The 17758-nt window shown below is 41.2% G+C and overlaps 1 protein-coding gene across 1 annotated transcript; it reads right to left on the bottom strand.

Annotated features, from left to right (window-relative positions):
* Positions 1-3011: 3011 nt before the first annotated feature.
* Positions 3012-16665, bottom strand: cdhr5a (cadherin-related family member 5a). The gene is made up of 14 exons (XM_040041265.1): positions 16481-16665; positions 13927-14099; positions 13399-13458; positions 12787-12876; positions 12622-12708; positions 12187-12291; positions 11922-12107; positions 10579-10669; positions 9442-9539; positions 9151-9357; positions 8143-8256; positions 7987-8053; positions 7388-7548; positions 3012-6131 (listed from the first exon to the last, which is right to left on the bottom strand). The coding sequence occupies exons 1-14, from the start codon at positions 16569-16571 to the stop codon at positions 5550-5552; spliced, it is 2112 nt and encodes a 703-aa protein (XP_039897199.1). The 5' UTR covers positions 16572-16665; the 3' UTR covers positions 3012-5549.
* Between the last annotated feature and the right edge of the window lie 1093 nt (positions 16666-17758).

Here is a 17758-nt window from a genome sequence, read left to right as displayed (position 1 = left end):
TGAAGGAGGGCAGGAATCAGAGGAACCTGTCAAATAAAAGCTGCCAGTACGTAGCTTAGGTTTACAGAGTCTAATACCCAGATAGATGACTCGGAGTTTAGCTTAACTCTCTTTCTGAAACAGAACATATATATTTTCCCTCAGCTCACAGTTGACAAACCCAGAATTTCCACTCCTTCAACTCTCTGGACTTCAGATCTCCATTAAGGACCTCTTAAAACCACTTCCCTGTACAGGAAGATGGTTTTATAGTATGTGAATAAAAATGTGCGACAACCAACAAGACTCAAACTTTATTATTCCCTCAAGTGCTTTACATCAATCACTATAATGTACAAAATATCAGCTATACATAAACCATAGATTTCCCCCTAAAAGTAGTTATTTTAACCAACATTCTCAATAAATACATATAAATACTAGTGCTTTCAGCATTAATCTCCTTAAAATGACGTTAACACCACGTGAGGCTGCACGGCGTCAACGCGTTAGCACGGTTAGCTCGTTAAAGTGTTAGCGCCATGCAGCCCCACGCATGGGGTGATCTGCGCTAACTCGCTAACGGAGATTTGCCGCGTTAATGCGGTTATGGCGTTAACGTCATTTTAATGAGATTAACACTGACAGCAGTAATAAATACACATATAAAATCTTTACAGCTGTTTAGTACTCAGTAGATAAAGTTTTACCATCAAATCATTTTCTCAACCTGGAATCACAACAAAACCGCTTTAGTTTCATAAAGTTCATAAACACTGTGTGTGGAAATGATGACAGCTCTACACAAAGAAGTTACTCACTGCTGCTAAAAGCAGAAACAGGCGACACTTTGGGGTGTCTGGTGTTTAGCATGGGTAATTTGTGTTGCAATGCGGGGTTGAGTTCCTGAAATTTCAATGTTGAAACCATACAAATACATGATAATCAAGTGAATCAAGTGAATACTGATAACTAACCCCCAACCCATTAATGCACCCCCCCCCCCCCCAAAAAAAACCCCAAACAAACAAAAAAACAAAGAAAAACCTCACATTACCATTTTCTAATAAGGCACCACTTATCAGTGGGTTTATTTAGTGTCAATAAATCTTTTGCTAATGGCTTATAGAAAAATGATGCACACAAAGGCAGACTGCAGTAGGCACATAGTGTGAAGGCACTTTACTGGATAGAAGATAATCTTTAAGGTCTCCGCTGTTTAAGTAGAATCACATTTTACTAACATCAGGCAGGAAGAAGTAGCAGGTACTGCTAGTTAGCAAAGCTAGGCTACATAGCCCTTAGCACCACTCCTATCTGCTCCTGTGGCATAGCTAATGTTTGGTGCGCTTGTTGCGAGGCGATATCAAGAGCCTACCTTCTGCTAACCATCACAACATTTTTGACATGGACAAACACATGCACAGGAAGTTTATTTCTCATTTTAAGCATAAAGATATAAAAAATGTAAACATTAGCCTAGCTTAATATTTATGTTTCTTAGCTTAAATAGCTGCTATGTTTCCTGCATTCTATTATGAATAAAATACAGGCTCATTTACGTTTTAAATAGTGTCCAAACTTTCTTAGAACTTTGGTTGTATATGATGTTGTAATATTTATGACGCACCATGCAGAAACCATGGTCTCTCTCACTTTTTTTCTGCTTCACTCCGCATGCGAGCCTTGTGCTTTGCACTGAGCAGAGGAGGGAGGGGCGGTAGTTACACTCGCAGTAGCACAGGAACAGAGCGGGAGGGAGAGAGAAAGAGAGCCAGGGACAACAACGTCACATTAGAAAGGTATAGTAATCATCCAAAACTATTTTCAGTTGCAGATGATAAAGGATTCAGAAAGTTTATTCATGCAGGTCCATATGACAGAGAATGTGCATGTTCTTTTTGTTTTCATAGTTTAATTTATATTTAATTGTGTTGTGGTTTGTAGTGTTTTGTGTTTTTTCACTTTAAAATTTTTAAAGGAAAAAGCTGAAAATTTAAATAGTTAAAAGTTGAACTGTGAATAGTTGTTTTTTGTATTATATGATTTATTTATTACATTTTATGTGGAGTGAATAAATAAAAGTATATTTACAGTGGCCCCTACAGACAAAGCACGTAAAAACTCCAAAACACATAAAAACTCAAAACACGTACAAAAGACAACAGAAGTGCTCCAGAATGCTAGGGTGCAGTTTTGAGCTTTTGTTAACTAGTGGCTACACAAGCCAGGAAGTACCAACGACCGGATTTGGTGTGTGGTAGTAACAGGTAAATGAACAACACGAATGAACAACTTTTAAATTATTTGAATATATATGAGTGCTTGTGTATAAATATACAAACAATACACATATGCTTTCAATTGTGTAATTTAAGTGATCTGGTAGCTCTGTTTTGGAAGTTCAGTTCATGCTAGAAATGTGTTTTGGAGTTTGTACGCGTTTTGTCTCTAGGGGCCACCGTAAATATTTATATATAAACATATATAAGTAAAACCACTTTGTTTTTACATTAGTAATTCCTTTTGTGCATAATTTTATATTATTGTTAATAATAAATTAATTAAAGCAACAAAACAACCTGAAGAGCCGGTTCAGAGCCAAAAGAGCCGGCTCTTTTTAGTGAGCCGAACCGAAAGAGCCGGTTCTCTAAAAAGAGCCGGAAATCCCATCACTAATGCAAATGGTATTCATTTGTAGGCTACAAGAAGCTGTGAATCGACCACAATCCACACCCCGTTACAGCCCAAAGACAGAAAAGCTGCTAGCATCACCAGCGGGGGAGGTTTTTCTGGCTGCCTGACATAAATGATAGTGTCGATGGGATCTCCCTCCCACATCCAAGAGGTTTGCTGGGACAATGATGGAAGATGAGTTCTTTATTTGCAGTTTATGCATGAGAAACTACTTGATAAATTACATTTTACAGATGTAGCTTTGAGAGATATTTGCAGACAGTGAATGTTGGAATGTTCAGTTGTTCTTGATTGTGTAATTGCTTGACTGTTGTTGTCTCAGTCGGAGGTTTTGGCCAGTGTCTCCCATGCTGCGTCACGTTTATATTGCAAGGTAAGATGTCAAAGAGCCACAGCCGAGCATTAACTGGACTTAGCCCAAAACTAGAATGAATGCATTTTAGTTTTGTAGCTCTAACGCCATCAAAGCTTCTATAGCTGCAAAATGAATGGTCTGTTTTATGATAATGATTATACATTCAAACTTATAGTTGCTGATGGATTCAGTATGAATTCAGTCAATGAAGACAGAATGAATTACCAATGACATAAAAGGGTTTGTTGACTACCAATATACCTCTTTATAAATGGTGCCTTTTAGAAAGTGGAGCCAGTCACTTTACGATAATGAAAATGGTTTATTAGTAATACTTTGTGATTTGCTTTTGTAGTTTGTACCATGATTTCTAATGCTAATGACATTATAACCTGAAGTGAATCTTATACCACCTGAAAGCCTGTTTATTTGTTGCCACATTTGTACAGAAAGTGCATTTGTGGGTTGAGCAGCAGAGTTCAGTATGTGGGTTGTGCCCATGAAAAACTTGCTAAATCTTCTCTTCCAATGCCAAACAAATTATTCTGCTGACTGATGTTTGATGTTGTGTATCGAATTGGATGACTGAAGTGTGAAGAGACAAGACATATTTGCAATTTAGGAAGCAGGGGCCTCAGTAACATGTGGAAGCACCATACACAACCACAACAGCCGGTCACTTCCCTCTCATGCGGGTCATTTACTTGGTCACCCACTGCTGTGGGATGAGATCCCCTTCTTCAAGTTACATTTGTTGCAAGTCAGCCAATGTCAAATTGTTTTTCAGCATGAAAAACAAGTTGATCTCACAAGTGTTCAGTGGGGTTGAAGTCAGGACTGCAGGCAGGCCATCCTCAACAAATTCTGGAGGCAGTCTCTCTGTGATCTCGGAGGATAGAGTTCTGTGGAGATAAGGGAATGCCAGCTGTTTCAGGATCTCATCTCGATATCTCTGCATCCAATGATGACATTTTTCCAGTGAGGATAATACTGCCCCACAACATAACAACGGCTCCACCAAAAGCAGTCAGCATAGCATTCTCCATGCACACTTTGACCTAAGTGTTATAGGAAGAATCTGGACTCACTGCTGAATATAACTCTACATCTTCAGGTTCCAGTGCACAAGTTGCCAAAATCAACTCGAATAGGTCTGATGGTGAAGAGCAGATATTAAAGCCCTATGCAGCAGGAGATGCATTTCTGTAGAAGACCACTTCCTACGTGCTGACAGGGCGAGGAAACAGTTTTCTTGCGGTGTCGTCTTCTTGGAACGCACACATAGCAGCTTTTCTTTGACATCCCCTGTTATATGGAACTTGGCCTTCAATTTGGAGATTGTACTTGGACTCAAAATAATGCTGCAGCTTGGTTTTGCGGAACACCAGATTGAAGTTGCCCTATGGCATGGGTCCTATTCAGATCAGTCAAATGTGGCTTAAGTGACACTAACTGACCCTGGCAGCCGGGTCCATGGTGCTGCAGATCACCACCAACTGAGCACCTAGGGCAGCAGAAGCTCAAAACAAGAGTCAATAATAGAAAAGGCTGTTTGGCATTGGGAGAGAGGATTTGGCAAGTTTTTCTTGAGTGCACCCAATAAACTCAAATCTGCTGCACAACTCACAGAAGCAGTTTCCTAACAAATATGGCACCATTTGTTAGGAAATAAACAGGCTTTCTAAAGGTATAAGATTTACTTTACAACAAATACATTTGAAAACAAAAATGTGTCTTTTTTTGTGATAAGCTTAGTTAACAGTTTGAAAACTGAAGTTTTTGGCCTGTGGAGGTGGTGTTCCCTCACAAAAGTTCAGTGGGGCAAGAAACTCAAAGAGTCAGAACAGATTATTTGGATTGGCGGGTCCATATAGGAGGTTTCTATGAGTCCAAAGAGGGTCTGATGTTTTTTTAATGATGATGTCTTTAAAAAAGAAATTAATTTCTCAGGTAAACGTTGGAAAGGTTTCCTTAAAAACCTTTCCAACGTTTAGAAGGGGAAAACGTTGCTCTTTGATCACCTGTTCGGTGCTGTGTTGCTACATTTATATGCAAACTGTTACACACCGCACAGACTGTAAAGCATCGGATCTCAACCTCGCCTAGTGAAACACTGACTGCTCGTGTTTTTTGCCCCGCTGGACTTGAGGTCATGCTGGCACTGTGATCTCTACAATTCCTGTAATGGGGACTGTAATAGTCTAATGGGCACAATTATAAACCAAAAATGTGTTAGTGTTATTGGAAGACCTTATCTCATCTTTAATACTTGGCCCACACTGGTTCCAAGTGTATGTTTGGTATCCAGTTAATTCCGCTGGAACTGTAGTGTAGTATACTCACAGTAGAAGACAAATACTTCTGGATGCTTGAGTCAGTTCTTTGAGGTTGGGCAGTAGTCCACAGATGTTAAGCGTGCCATTGTCCACTGCTGAGACTTTGACTGTAGGCATCCAGGAAAGCAAACAGCATTCTGCTCAGTCCTTTCAGACTCCAGTTTGACCTCTGACCTCTACTGTCAGTGCTCCCGCTCCTGGCTTCCTTCCTGTTTTTCTGAACTAGCGTTCTCTGGGTACTGTTCGTTGGTCTCCTGCCCATCATCAGCCTCTCTTAAAGGGGCTGCCGGGTCTCTGACAACACTTTCCATCTCTACCTCCCCCTCCAGCTCCTCCTCTGTCTCCTCCTCCACCCGGCCCACAGTGTCTGGGATGATCTCCACCTCAATGTCTGACGAATCTTCACTCTCCTTGAACCACACAGTCTTCTGGCCCTCCTTCCTCCGCTGCTTGGTCAGGATTGACCTTGCACCATATTCATCCTCATCTTCTCTGCCCCTCCTGGAGGGTCTCACTGAGGGACTCCCCTTAGGGATGTGGTTAGTATAGATGCCACATGAAGAACAGTGGTGGCTCCGCCTCTCTAGGGGTATGACGCGGCCCCGGGCCTGGGGGAAGGTGCTCCTTCTGGGGAGAACGTTGTTCCAGCGTCTGGCTCCCCGACGGCTCAGGTCCCCCTCATTCTGGAAGCCATCATTGGTGTACTGCAGGGAGTCTCTGTGGCCACTTCGGGGCTGGCCGGACTGCAAACATGGGCTCAGGCACTACAGTCAGGAGAGAGGTTCCTCATTAATAAAGCAGTTAATGCATGAGGTACTGCCATTGCACTACCTTCAGTCTGTCTCTGAAGTCTAAACAATGGAGGTGTCTATTTATACTTTATCATATAGCCAATAAAGGCTTCGAAGGCTTTCACTTGATCTATGAATAAGTGGGCCAAGCAGAAATGCAGTTTATCTAGTCTCCAATAATGAATTCCATGTTATTATATACAAAAATAACCACTATTTAATTTAATAGTGTAATGTGCAGTAACAATGTTACCACTTTTAAAAGCTTAGTTTCAGGCTGAGCCAAATTCTTTCTTTGTCACGGTCACAAATTATCCAAAATGTTTGTGTTTCAGTTTTGCTGAATGAAATCCTGGTATTTTATGAGAAACTACATATTCAGTTGAAACGACTGTACGGGTGGTTAATGAGTCAGCCAGTTTGCTAATGTCTGAAAACCAAACTCACTCTCATCTGAGAGGCAGGTGGTTCAAATCATTATAAAAAACCCAGAAGCCACTAAGTCATAGGATCTACACTGGCTACACCACCTGTTTTTTACCTTATCATTGACTGAGACACTGCCATCCAAGAAAGAAGATCCTGCTTCAACATCTTCAATCTTGACTAAAGTTTGTAACTGACTACACTGACAAAGAAAATATGTTTTAGAGGGAAAATAGAGTTGTTTTACTGCAATTAGGAAAGGAGAGACCTGCAATGCAAAGAAAACTGTAACAACTGTTAAACATGGTGAAGGCAGCATCGGGCTCTGAGGCCAGTTTGCTGTCAGTAGAACTGGTATATTTTAGGTGGACTAGCACACAATTCATCAGCATAGCCTCAAACCATCTGTTGAAACTTACTTGAAACTCACATCACAAGCCTTTGAAATGTATTTGGACTTTTTTTTAAAATCAGCTCCTATAGTAACGACTCCACCTGACAGTTAAATATCTGATGAAAATTATACCCAAAGCTTGTTGTCAAGGTTGATTCTTGCTAAGGGACATTTTTTACAGTATACTGCAAATGTTAACTTTGACACTTTGTTTACTTTAGAAAACAATAAATCATTTGTATGATGTGTGCTGTGAGATCAGAAAGAAGGAAAGACTGAAAGCCTGATATTGTCTGTTACACTCGTTTACATGATGTCCAAGATGGAAAGCAGTGAGGAAGGATTAAAGATTTGTAAACTTATCATCTTTTCACCGGTTTAAAATATTTCCATTGCCAAACCGACTAACCTCACATAGTTTGTCCACACCCGTATTTCCCTTCCACAAGTGGGAAACTAAGAAGCCAATAACAATCAGGCAAAGGATCAGCAGAGCTGCCATGATCAAGCCCAGAAGCGCCATGTCACCTGGACGATAGCCGATGTTTGAGGGAGATGGGCTGGCTAAATCTGCAGAGGAAGAAAAGCAAAGGACTTAAGGTTAAAGGAATGATTATTATTAAAGCTATGATTTCCTTTAACTTTGATTAAAAATGAACAAATAACACAGTGCCCATTTTAAATTTCACTGAAATGTTCAGGAGGAACCAAATGGGCTCCCAGCCTCAGTATGAAGTAATATTTCTGGCTTACGTTTGACTTTGTTTTACAATATTACAAATAAAGAATAACAGCAAGCCCTTTAATTTTGAAGAATAAACACAGTTTTGTGTTCCCTTCTTGAGAGGTAATAATATATCATATTTTAGGTTCATTTGAAATCATTAGTATAAAAACTGTTTTTTATAAAGATTTAGTAATGTTTTTAGTGATTTCGTTTTTACTGATATGACATGAAATTAGAAACAGGGGAAATAAGGTGAAAGTTTTTCCAGTCCGAAGTCTCACCAGGTATGACCTGAACTGAGAGGGCTGCAGTTCCAAACTCCCCTGTTGTCACATCCACTGCTCGGAGCTGCAGACAGTAAAAGTTTAACAGCTTACAAAGTGTCAAGAACCAGGAAGTCTTTGCTCTCATTGTGCCATGACATCTTAAAAAGTCACCTGAAGAGCAAAGGACTCTGTCTTCACAACTCTTTTCAGTATCACGAAACCATCAGAGGTCACATTGACGTAGCTGCTGTACTGAACCTCGTATTTGACATCTGGATTCACACCCTGACAAACAAAGATTTTATCTTGTTAGTTTAGCATTAGTTGTGCATTTAAAGCTGCTTTAAGTGATTTCTAACCAGCAGGAGGTAGAAAATAATGACCAGCAACAGCTTGCACAATAAACGTAATTGTGATCGCGTACCTTTTTAACTGTACAGGGGTTAATCATCATTAGCTCCGGCATGCAAAATAAACACCTGCACATTTTTAACAGTACTCTAGTACTTCTGTACATTTAAATCTGTATAATCTACTACACTAGAAACAGATTTAGTATGTTCTTCCTGTAAGCGGTTCTTTCAGCCAGGGTTAAATAAGAGCAAGAACTTTAAGTTATTCTTCTCTGTATGACTTTATCAGGCTCTGACATGGTTGTGGAGGAATTTTGCCCCACTTTTCTCTACTTGTTGTTTCAGGTCACTGAGGCTTTAATTTCACACAGTGCTCTTAAGGTCCTGCTGAATTCCAATCAGCTAAAAGTCCGGCCTGGAATGTGGCACTGCAACACCTCGATTCTTCCATGTTCAGCCATTCTGTTGTCCTGTTACATGACCTAGACTGTAGTCTAATATATAGCTGTTCTATTATTAATACACGCTTTATGCTTGGGATGAAATTACCGGCACTTTGGGTTAGCATCCACCTGAATGGCCCAGACCAGCAAAATGCCAAAACAAATGATTTCCTCGTAGCACGTGTACCTGACAGTCGGTCGGTCTCTACAACCCTTCCATGTGTAAATCAGCAGCATCCATAGCTGACCTTTTCAGTTAACTCAGTAGGGTGTTACTAATGGTTTTGCTTATTGTAGCTACAAGCTGTCGAACCAGCCAAACGTCAGGGTTAGGCTTATAACATATACCATAATATTTAGCTTTGATTTCAAAGAACGCTCACACTGGCGAAGTCTTCGTCCCGTGCTCGGACCCTGAAGGGTCGGTTGGTGTTTCGGTCTCGGAGGATCATGGTCTCAGGCACAGAGTTGCTGTAGATAAATCCTTCATATCGCTCCCTTTCAAAACGAGGAGGACTCCTGCTCTTCTTCATCACATCAATGGTAACCTGTGTCACCGCAAACTGATCTCTGTTGGTCACCTGTGATGCCTGATAGTAAAACCAAATATCTAATTCCTGAAAATCTGTATTTTCTTTATATTATTTGACAAATGTATATAATATTTGTTTTACCAGGATAGTGAGAGTTATTGGACCAACAATATCAGCAGCTTTGGTCATTGTGATGTTCCCCGTTTCTTCATCAATCTGAAATATATTTCCTTCGTTTCCTACAGGTAAAGGAAAAAAACACATAAAGACAAATAAGAGCATTTTCTTTATGCTGCCCTACAAACCAGCAGAATAAGCTTACTTTATTATTTAACCACGACCTGAATCTGACTTATTGAAATTTGACCTCATTAACAGAATGGTGCCATGAGAGCATGTACAAAAACAAACTAAGCAGCAGTGATTGCAAAGTGGGTGCAATCACTTGGTCGTTGCTAGCCTCTAAATGGCACCAGGTAACGATGATTTACTTATTTTTTTCTTCTGAGCTTCTTATATCACACGATTAGATGAACAATTAAAAATAAATGGAAAGGATTAAAAGCATTTTGATAACTACTTTTAGTAGTAGAGCCTTCAAACTTCTATCAGTTCAATTCAATTCAATTTTATTCATACAGCGCCAAATCACAACAACAGTCACCTCAAGGTGCTTTATATTGTAAGGTAGACCCTACAATGATAACAAGTATGACTGGTTTCTGAGTTTCACAGCTGGGGTGGACAAGGCTAAGCATCAGGCTTTCAAATGAATTAAAAGTCTGTCTGGGTCTTTGGTTGATTAATAGGCTGGTGTGAAAAATTGCTGCCACACCGCCCCCTCGGCCTGTGCTTCGAGGTTTCTGGTAGTTAGAATGACTCGGGGATGTTGATTCATTTAAACTAACATAATCATCCTGCTGCAACCAGGTTTCTGTAAGGCAGAGTAAATTGATTTGTTGATCAATTATTAAGTTTAATAATCCACATTTCACTGTTTTACTCTTTGGTTCAGATGTGGATGCTGTATTGTTCTTTCTTTGTGATTGTTTATGTTTAAGTTGTTTGTTGCTGGTTTTTAGTTTGTTTTTTGTCTGTTTGAAAGCTGACACAGTCTCTATGGAGATGGGTTTTGGAGGGGTAGCAGGAGGAGAGAAGCTGCAGAGAGGCGTGTAAGACTGTATCAGTCTGTCTATATGTGATAATCAGTTTAATAAGCACACCAAACTGAAACTGTTGAGTGTAAAACTCGGGTCCTCCAAAGGTTTTGTATCCGACCTCGTAATATTCTGTAGCTGATCTGCTCGCTCTTGTTCTTGTCTCCATCCTTGGCAAACACAGGTCCAGGTTCCAGCACCAGCGGGCCTTCCTGAAGGTGAAAATCAGTATGTATTCATTTCAATTCAATTCAATTCAATTTTATTTATATAGCGCCAAATCACAACAAAAGTCACCTCAAGGCACTTCATAGATACAGAGAAAAACCCAACAATCATATGACCCCCTATGAGCAAGCACTTTGGCGACAGTGGGAAGGAAAAACTCCCTTTTAACAGGAAGAAACCTCCAGCAGAACCAGGCTCAGGGAGGGGCGGGGCCATCTGCTGCGACCGGTTAGCTGTTATCGTGTGTCCTCCACACTGACTGATTTCACAAGTCATTACCGTTAATATTGCTATCACTGAATAAATACTGGCAAACACAACATGTAAAAATCACCAAAATTTGCATCGTCCCCAAGTCATTGGATCTCATTGCAGGTTTTAGCCTGTAATGTTTGGCCCTACAGTGGAACCTGAGCAAGTGTCCTCCCTCACAGATAAACCAGTGCTGAGGTTTCCCTGAAAGGCTGAGATGTCATGATGCTGGTATCTTAGGATCACTATGATCACCAACACACGCAAGCACTGCTCTGATGATAATTTTATTACCCTGAAATTTTCTTTGCACACCTGTGTGGTATTTTGGTGCCCAGCACAGAAGTGCACACCTGCCATCGTCTGTCAAATAAAGCAGCTCGAAGCTGATAGTTCTTATTTAATAGAAACTGTGTGACAGACTGCTGCCGCTGCAGTGATGAACATCAGAACAAACCCCCAGAGCTTCGATGGAAACATTTCTGAAAATGTTTAATCATTTACATTATTCACTCCCCAGATAACAAATGTATTTAAAACAGCATGAAGGTTATTGTGACCCTCAAATGTCTGTGCAGCGTACAGACTTAAGACACTTTGTCCTGTTTCCTGTGTATTTGATTTTTCTGTGTAGCAGCTAAAGTAACAGTGTTTGCCTGGATGTGCACACTCTTTATCCAAAGTAGCACAGACTGGTATACATTTCATATAGTCGTAAAACTGTACTTGGTTAAATAAAGAATATGTTTTATACAGAAAACCAGTTTTTTAGATGATAAATGTGTTTTCATGACATCATATCAAATATGAACTTCCCCTGTATAATAAGGTTTTTAACCTTTTTTCTATATGAGCTAGAATAGCACGATGGCTCTTGCATAATTAAAATAAGGCCCAGAGATGTCAGCCGTGTGAGCGACTTCCTGTTCAGGTGAAGCGCATTTCTTTTCTTGCTGTGATGTAAACGCCAGAGTCAGACCCCACCTGTTTCTCTGTGAGGTTGACTTTGCCTCTGTAGCCGCTGCTCACACACAGTTTAGCATTTCCTAAGTTTGTCCTCGTGCATGGCTGAAACCACGGGGGCCGGTTGTCCACATCCTTCACACGCACTGTGATGGTGGCCACAGAGGTGAAGAAGGGCTTGTTGGAAGCTGAACCGTTGAACGTATCCTGTAAGAAGCAGACTTCAGACTGGTTTTTACAGAAAAAGCAGAGCCTTGCAGGATGTTTTCATAAGTCATTACTGTACCTGCACGTGTAAGACCAGTGAGATCTTTTGTACAACATCGTAGTCCAGGATGGTTTTCACAAGAATCTTTGGAGTATTGACGTTTTCCAAGCGGAAATACTTGTCCTGAAGAAAACCGACAGAGACAGATCAGCTGATCTCACTTGGATTTTGTGGCCTGAAGCCTGAACAAAGGCTACGCTCAAAGGTCCATCAGAGGTTAGCAATTGAGGGAACCTTTACACTTTTCTTCCCGTTGTTAATAATGAAGCTTTAGTCATAGACATAATTTTGTCCAAGAGAAGTTGATTCATGTGGAGCCTGGGCCTCACAGATCAGTGTGATGTAAACAAATAGCAGATGCATGACAAATAGCAGATGCATGTATTCCATTCATTCGTCTAAATGCGTCCGAACTTCATCATAGTCATTTGGACATAGTTTGTCTTGTCTTACTGTTGTTGTCTCCAAGCGATAATACAGCGGCTGTGAATCAACATCTGTGGCTTCTATCAGACCAATACTGGAGTTGACCGGAATGAGCTGCAGGACATAAAATGGTTCAAAGAGGAAACACAAACACATGTTGTTCTACAAGCATGAAAGAGCAGTGCAGCCCACCTCATTCACATCCAGCACATAGTGGTTCTGAGCAAAGTTGGGGGGGTTATCGTTCACGTTTTCAACCAAAACCTCGACGGACTCGTTCACCTTGAGGAGAGAGAAGCAGCTCAGCTTCAGTCAAACAGTGAGAATACAACAACGCATCGAGGCACTACTCCTAACAACACAACGACACAACAGCACTCAAGCATTATAAACATGCTCTGTGGGCGGAGTCAAACTAGGAGACAGATTTAGAGTGTGACACGCATTTTCTGTTTAACTTGTTATATAATAATACAATATAATTTTTACATTTATAGACACAAGTCATTACTTACAGCAATGATAAACATTTTTAAAAAGTAAAAAATAACTGTTCATTTCCATTTTTATATTCATCTAGTTTTTCTTGCCAACGTCACACGGGGTCACTGGTGATGGGGCAAAAAGAGCCGGTGCAGCTCTGGAGCTGAAGAACCCTGACAGGTGGAGTCCCTTACATGAGAACATAATGTTGGCATTAGGCGTGTACAGGTGACCTGATGTCCTGACTTTCAGATTCATTTCCCCCAGACTCGGTTCATTTGCTGACTTCTGTCTGTTTTTAATGTGATGACTCTTACTCACAGATCTAGAGCCAGCTCTGCTGCACTTTATCCACACCATCAGAGTCGCGCTGGGCAATGACTAATAAAGAAACAAAAACAGATACATGGGACGCGCCTACTGCAGGAATATTCTGAAATGTTATTAGCTGTAAAAGAATACAAATAAATGTTCATAATGATATCATTACAGTACATGCTCATATAACCTAGGTCAGGGTCGAACTCCAGGCCTCGAGGGTCGGTGTCCTGCAGGGTTTAGATCTCACCCTGGGTCAATACACCTGAATCAAATGATTAGTTCATTACCAGGCCTCTGGAACTTCAAGACATGCTGAGGATGTCATTTAGCCATTTGAATCCGCTGTGTTGGATCAAGGACACATCTAAAACCTGCAGGACACCGGCCGTCGATGCCTGGAGTTCGACACCTGTGACCTAGGTAGTCCTGAAAAAACTTTATAAACTTTCTGCATACCACATTTTAATATCCAATTCCAAAAACTGATCACATATCTCTTATATACATTATTTGTGTTCCATACATCACCTCATAGTCCAGGCCTTTCTTTACCATGAGGGCGTTTCCTTTCAGGTAGAATAAATCTTCAGGGTTCACCGTCACTGTCAGAGTCACATCACTGTTGGAGATGATTTTGGCCACCTGGACGTCAGCCGTGTTGTTTTCTGACACTGGTATGGGGCCAGGGGGCACTGTGCAAACTGGGAGAGCATAGGTGACAGAAACATGTGCAGTGATTGAGGTTTTACAGCAGCAAAATGGTCAATGGCCTGTATTTGTATAGCACTTCACACAACCTGTCCTCCACACATTCACACACTGGTGATGGCAAGCTACATTGTAGCCCTGGGGCGCACTGACAGAGGCAAGGCTGCCGGACACTGGCACCACCAGTAGGCAAAGGGTGAAGTGTCTTGCCCAAGGACACAACGACCGAGACTGTCCAAGCCGGGGATCGAACTTGCAACCTTCCAATTACAAGGTGAACTCCCAACTCTTGAGCCACGATCGCCCAACACACAGAGAGAGCTCAGGAGGCTATGCTGTGGCTTCATCACTCCCTGCTAATGTGTCCCTGCTAAAGTCTGCAGATCACAGAGACAGACGTGTATATGATACAGTCACCTGATGGACTTTACTCTAAAATAAATTAAGCTTTTGCCAGCACCCATTGTTTTCTGAGATGGTAAACCTCGGTTTATTTGCACTTTAATGTCAAAGGTTAATCATCAACTCGTAGAATACAAGCACTTCCTCTTTGATCAGTTGCTCCTTTTATGAGTCACCACAGCAGCTCATCTGCCTCCATCATGTCTTAAATCCTCTTCTGTCCTCCTTCACTGCATCTTTTAACCTTCCCTGTGGTCTTCTTCTCTTTGCCTTCACCATCATTTGTCCACCATATCCACTATCCCTCCTCTGCACATGTAAAACCATCTTTGCTTCTTAAACTTTGTCTCCAGATTTCTGGACACTCCTCTTCAGCCACTCCACCCTGCCTGCACTCTTTTTCACCTCTCTCGAGCCACTAGTCGCAGCTTCACTTTTCAACCTTCCCTCTTATTCAGACACATGCATGTGTGTAGAATACACACACACACACACACACACACACACGACTGGCTTGCACACCGGGGCTTAGGATTGTGTTTTGTTTAAGCCACATGCTAAAATATGCACATTTTCAGAAAATATAAAACATTTTCTTACTTGTGTTATTCGTTTAAGGCCTGATAGTTTTTCTGTGAAAACCTTTTATATCTGGGTGGTCCATATTTGTTAAAATTCCCCACAAAAGCGGCAGACATCAACCTCATCCTAAACTTATAGATGCCACTGATGAGCTTGTGGATGTTAAGAGGTTAAATTACAGGAAATACTTCTAGTAATGACGATTCTGAACATTTAGAAGTATTGAGATGTAAACATAGTTCTAAATACAGTAAATATAGAAATATTAAAACCCCAGTTCTGAAAAGGCTGGAGCACTGTGAAAATGTCCTAACGTTAGCTCGTTTACTCGGTAACAGTTCCAGAGATCATTGTCTGCTGTCTGCTCTCTTCAAGCCGGGACAAAGCCTTGCATGTTTCAGCAACACAATGCTAAACCTCGTACTGTAGCTGTTATAATAGCATGGCATTGCAGTAGAAGAGTCTGAAGTGGCCCGCCTGCAGTTCAGACCTTTCACCAACTGAAAACCTCCGTCCCAAAAGTTCAGCAGTTCATATCCTAATTTCCTCACGTTTCAGGAACAGCGTTAAAAGAAGAGGAGATGCTGCACAGAGACAAACATAGCCCGGGCCCACAGGTTTTGTGACGTGTTGCTGTCATAAAATTCAAATTTACCTTTTTTTACATTTTGTCATTTGAAACATTTGCTTTTCTCTGTTCTACTGTGAATAATGTATTGGTCTCTGAGATTTGTAAATCATTACATTCTGTTTTATTTATCTGTAACTCACACAGCATCCAAGCTTTTTGGGATAAAAATCTTAAATCAATGTAAAAACTGAGAAAAAATGTTTTACATTAACCCAAGGGATCAAATGTTCACAGCTACATTAGTAGCTCCTGTGATGGTTCACACCATACTGTGATAATACGATCTGTGAACAAAACAATGTTATTACCAAAAATGGTGGTTAGTTACATCAGGAACTGTACAGCATGTACAAAATATATCTAACAAATGAAATCAGTCCTGAGCATGGCATTGGTTGGTTTCCACCTTAAGATTCGCCCATGATGTGACCGTATCACTTGGCCTAAGGATTTGTGTGCCTGGCACTTTGATCATATATTATTCCTGAACTCTTCCTTCTCTTTAGTTTTGAGATTTTTTTTCAACATACGGCACAAAAACACGGTTAGCCGGACCCCTTCAGGCCTCTCAATAAAGAAACAAGAAAATATGCACTTCTCTTTTTTAAGTGTGAGTTTGAGAGGACACAAAAAGGGTGACGATCTCTTCTTCAAGGATGAAAAACTGCCCCCACACACATTCTGTCCACAGATTATCATCCACAGGTCCTCATCCAGCCCCACATCACCGCCCTTCACAGAAAACAAAGCTCCACTCACTTCTTTGAGCCAGACAAAGGTTATAAAGGCAGACTGCAATGAAGCATCCAAGGACAACGTCTACAGGTTTGCGCTTCGATTTCAGTTCCATGTCCTGATTTCAGCAGCAGCAACAAATGAAGTCCCGAGGAGGATGAGGAGCCCCGTGGTACCAGCTGGTACTCGTCAGCATAATGCCCCGTTTGTGCTGCTCCGAGAGTGGGAGTAGACTACAGTCGCAATGTTTGTGACTTCATCTTACGGGCACATATTGCATTAAGCGCCTGCCAGCAGAGGACTCGCAGCCTCCCACTAAAATACTTGCATCTCTTTTAGCTGGACTGGTCATTCTGTACTGGTGCCCCTGTTTTTTTCTGGGAGAAATCCAGCAGAGGAAACTGGAAACTTTTCTCATGCATTGATATGTTTTAGGTAGACAGCCCTTTCAATTTGCTTCTTTGTATGACTCACTAGTGATGACATACTAAATATACATGCATATAGTTACATAGTATTCTGCATATACACACACACAGTATTATGCACATCTTTTAGGGATTACGTGGGGAGTAAGGAGGTTAGTTACAGGAGAAGTTGCATCTTGGAGAGCTTGAACTTTCAGACCTTCTCTGCACACTCACTGCAGTCTCTATGATGAGTCCTGAGTCAGAGCTCAAGGCTCTGAGAAGCCAAGCCATCTGCTTGAGGGCCGTTTAAAACGGTTCCTCAAGAACCTGCCTGAGTGTTCAGACTCTTTAGGTGGTAGCCATACCATGTAAAGCAGAAATGTGGTTGGTCCAGATGCCCATGGCAGTGGACCTTGTACCAGATTGTTTAATGCAATCTTGGAGATTAGGAAGATGCCAGAGCAACGGAGAAGTTTACTGGTATCGATTTTAATTCATTAGCCTGTCGTTAGTTTTTGGCACAAACCTGGGATGGCTAAGCATCCTTAGGCCAGATACTTAAACCCAAGTTCATCAGAGTAAAGCACTTAGATGAAGAAAAAAGTGCTCGTATGACAGAGTGTGAATGAGGCATGTTGTATAAAAAAAGTGCTTTGTAAGAATCCGTCCATTTGCCACATGAAGAACGCGGCTGCTGTCTAGAGCTGTAGTACCTACAGAGGATAAAGCTGATGAGCTATACGATGACGCTATGGGAAAGAATTGTTTATGTTGGCTGAGAGGTGATGATGACAGTCCCAAGAAAGAGCATTTCAGATGTGATGTTTGCTTTGGGTTGTTGGAGGAGTTGCAATGTCTTTGTGGATCTGGAGAAAGCCTTTTATAGAGTACC

This window comes from Simochromis diagramma, unplaced genomic scaffold, assembly GCF_900408965.1.
Source record: "Simochromis diagramma unplaced genomic scaffold, fSimDia1.1 OVJJ01000321.1, whole genome shotgun sequence".
Taxonomy (NCBI): Eukaryota; Metazoa; Chordata; class Actinopteri; order Cichliformes; family Cichlidae; genus Simochromis; species Simochromis diagramma.
The sequence above is the reverse complement of the archived record's forward strand: the minus strand, read 5'-3'. Positions and strand labels throughout refer to the sequence as shown.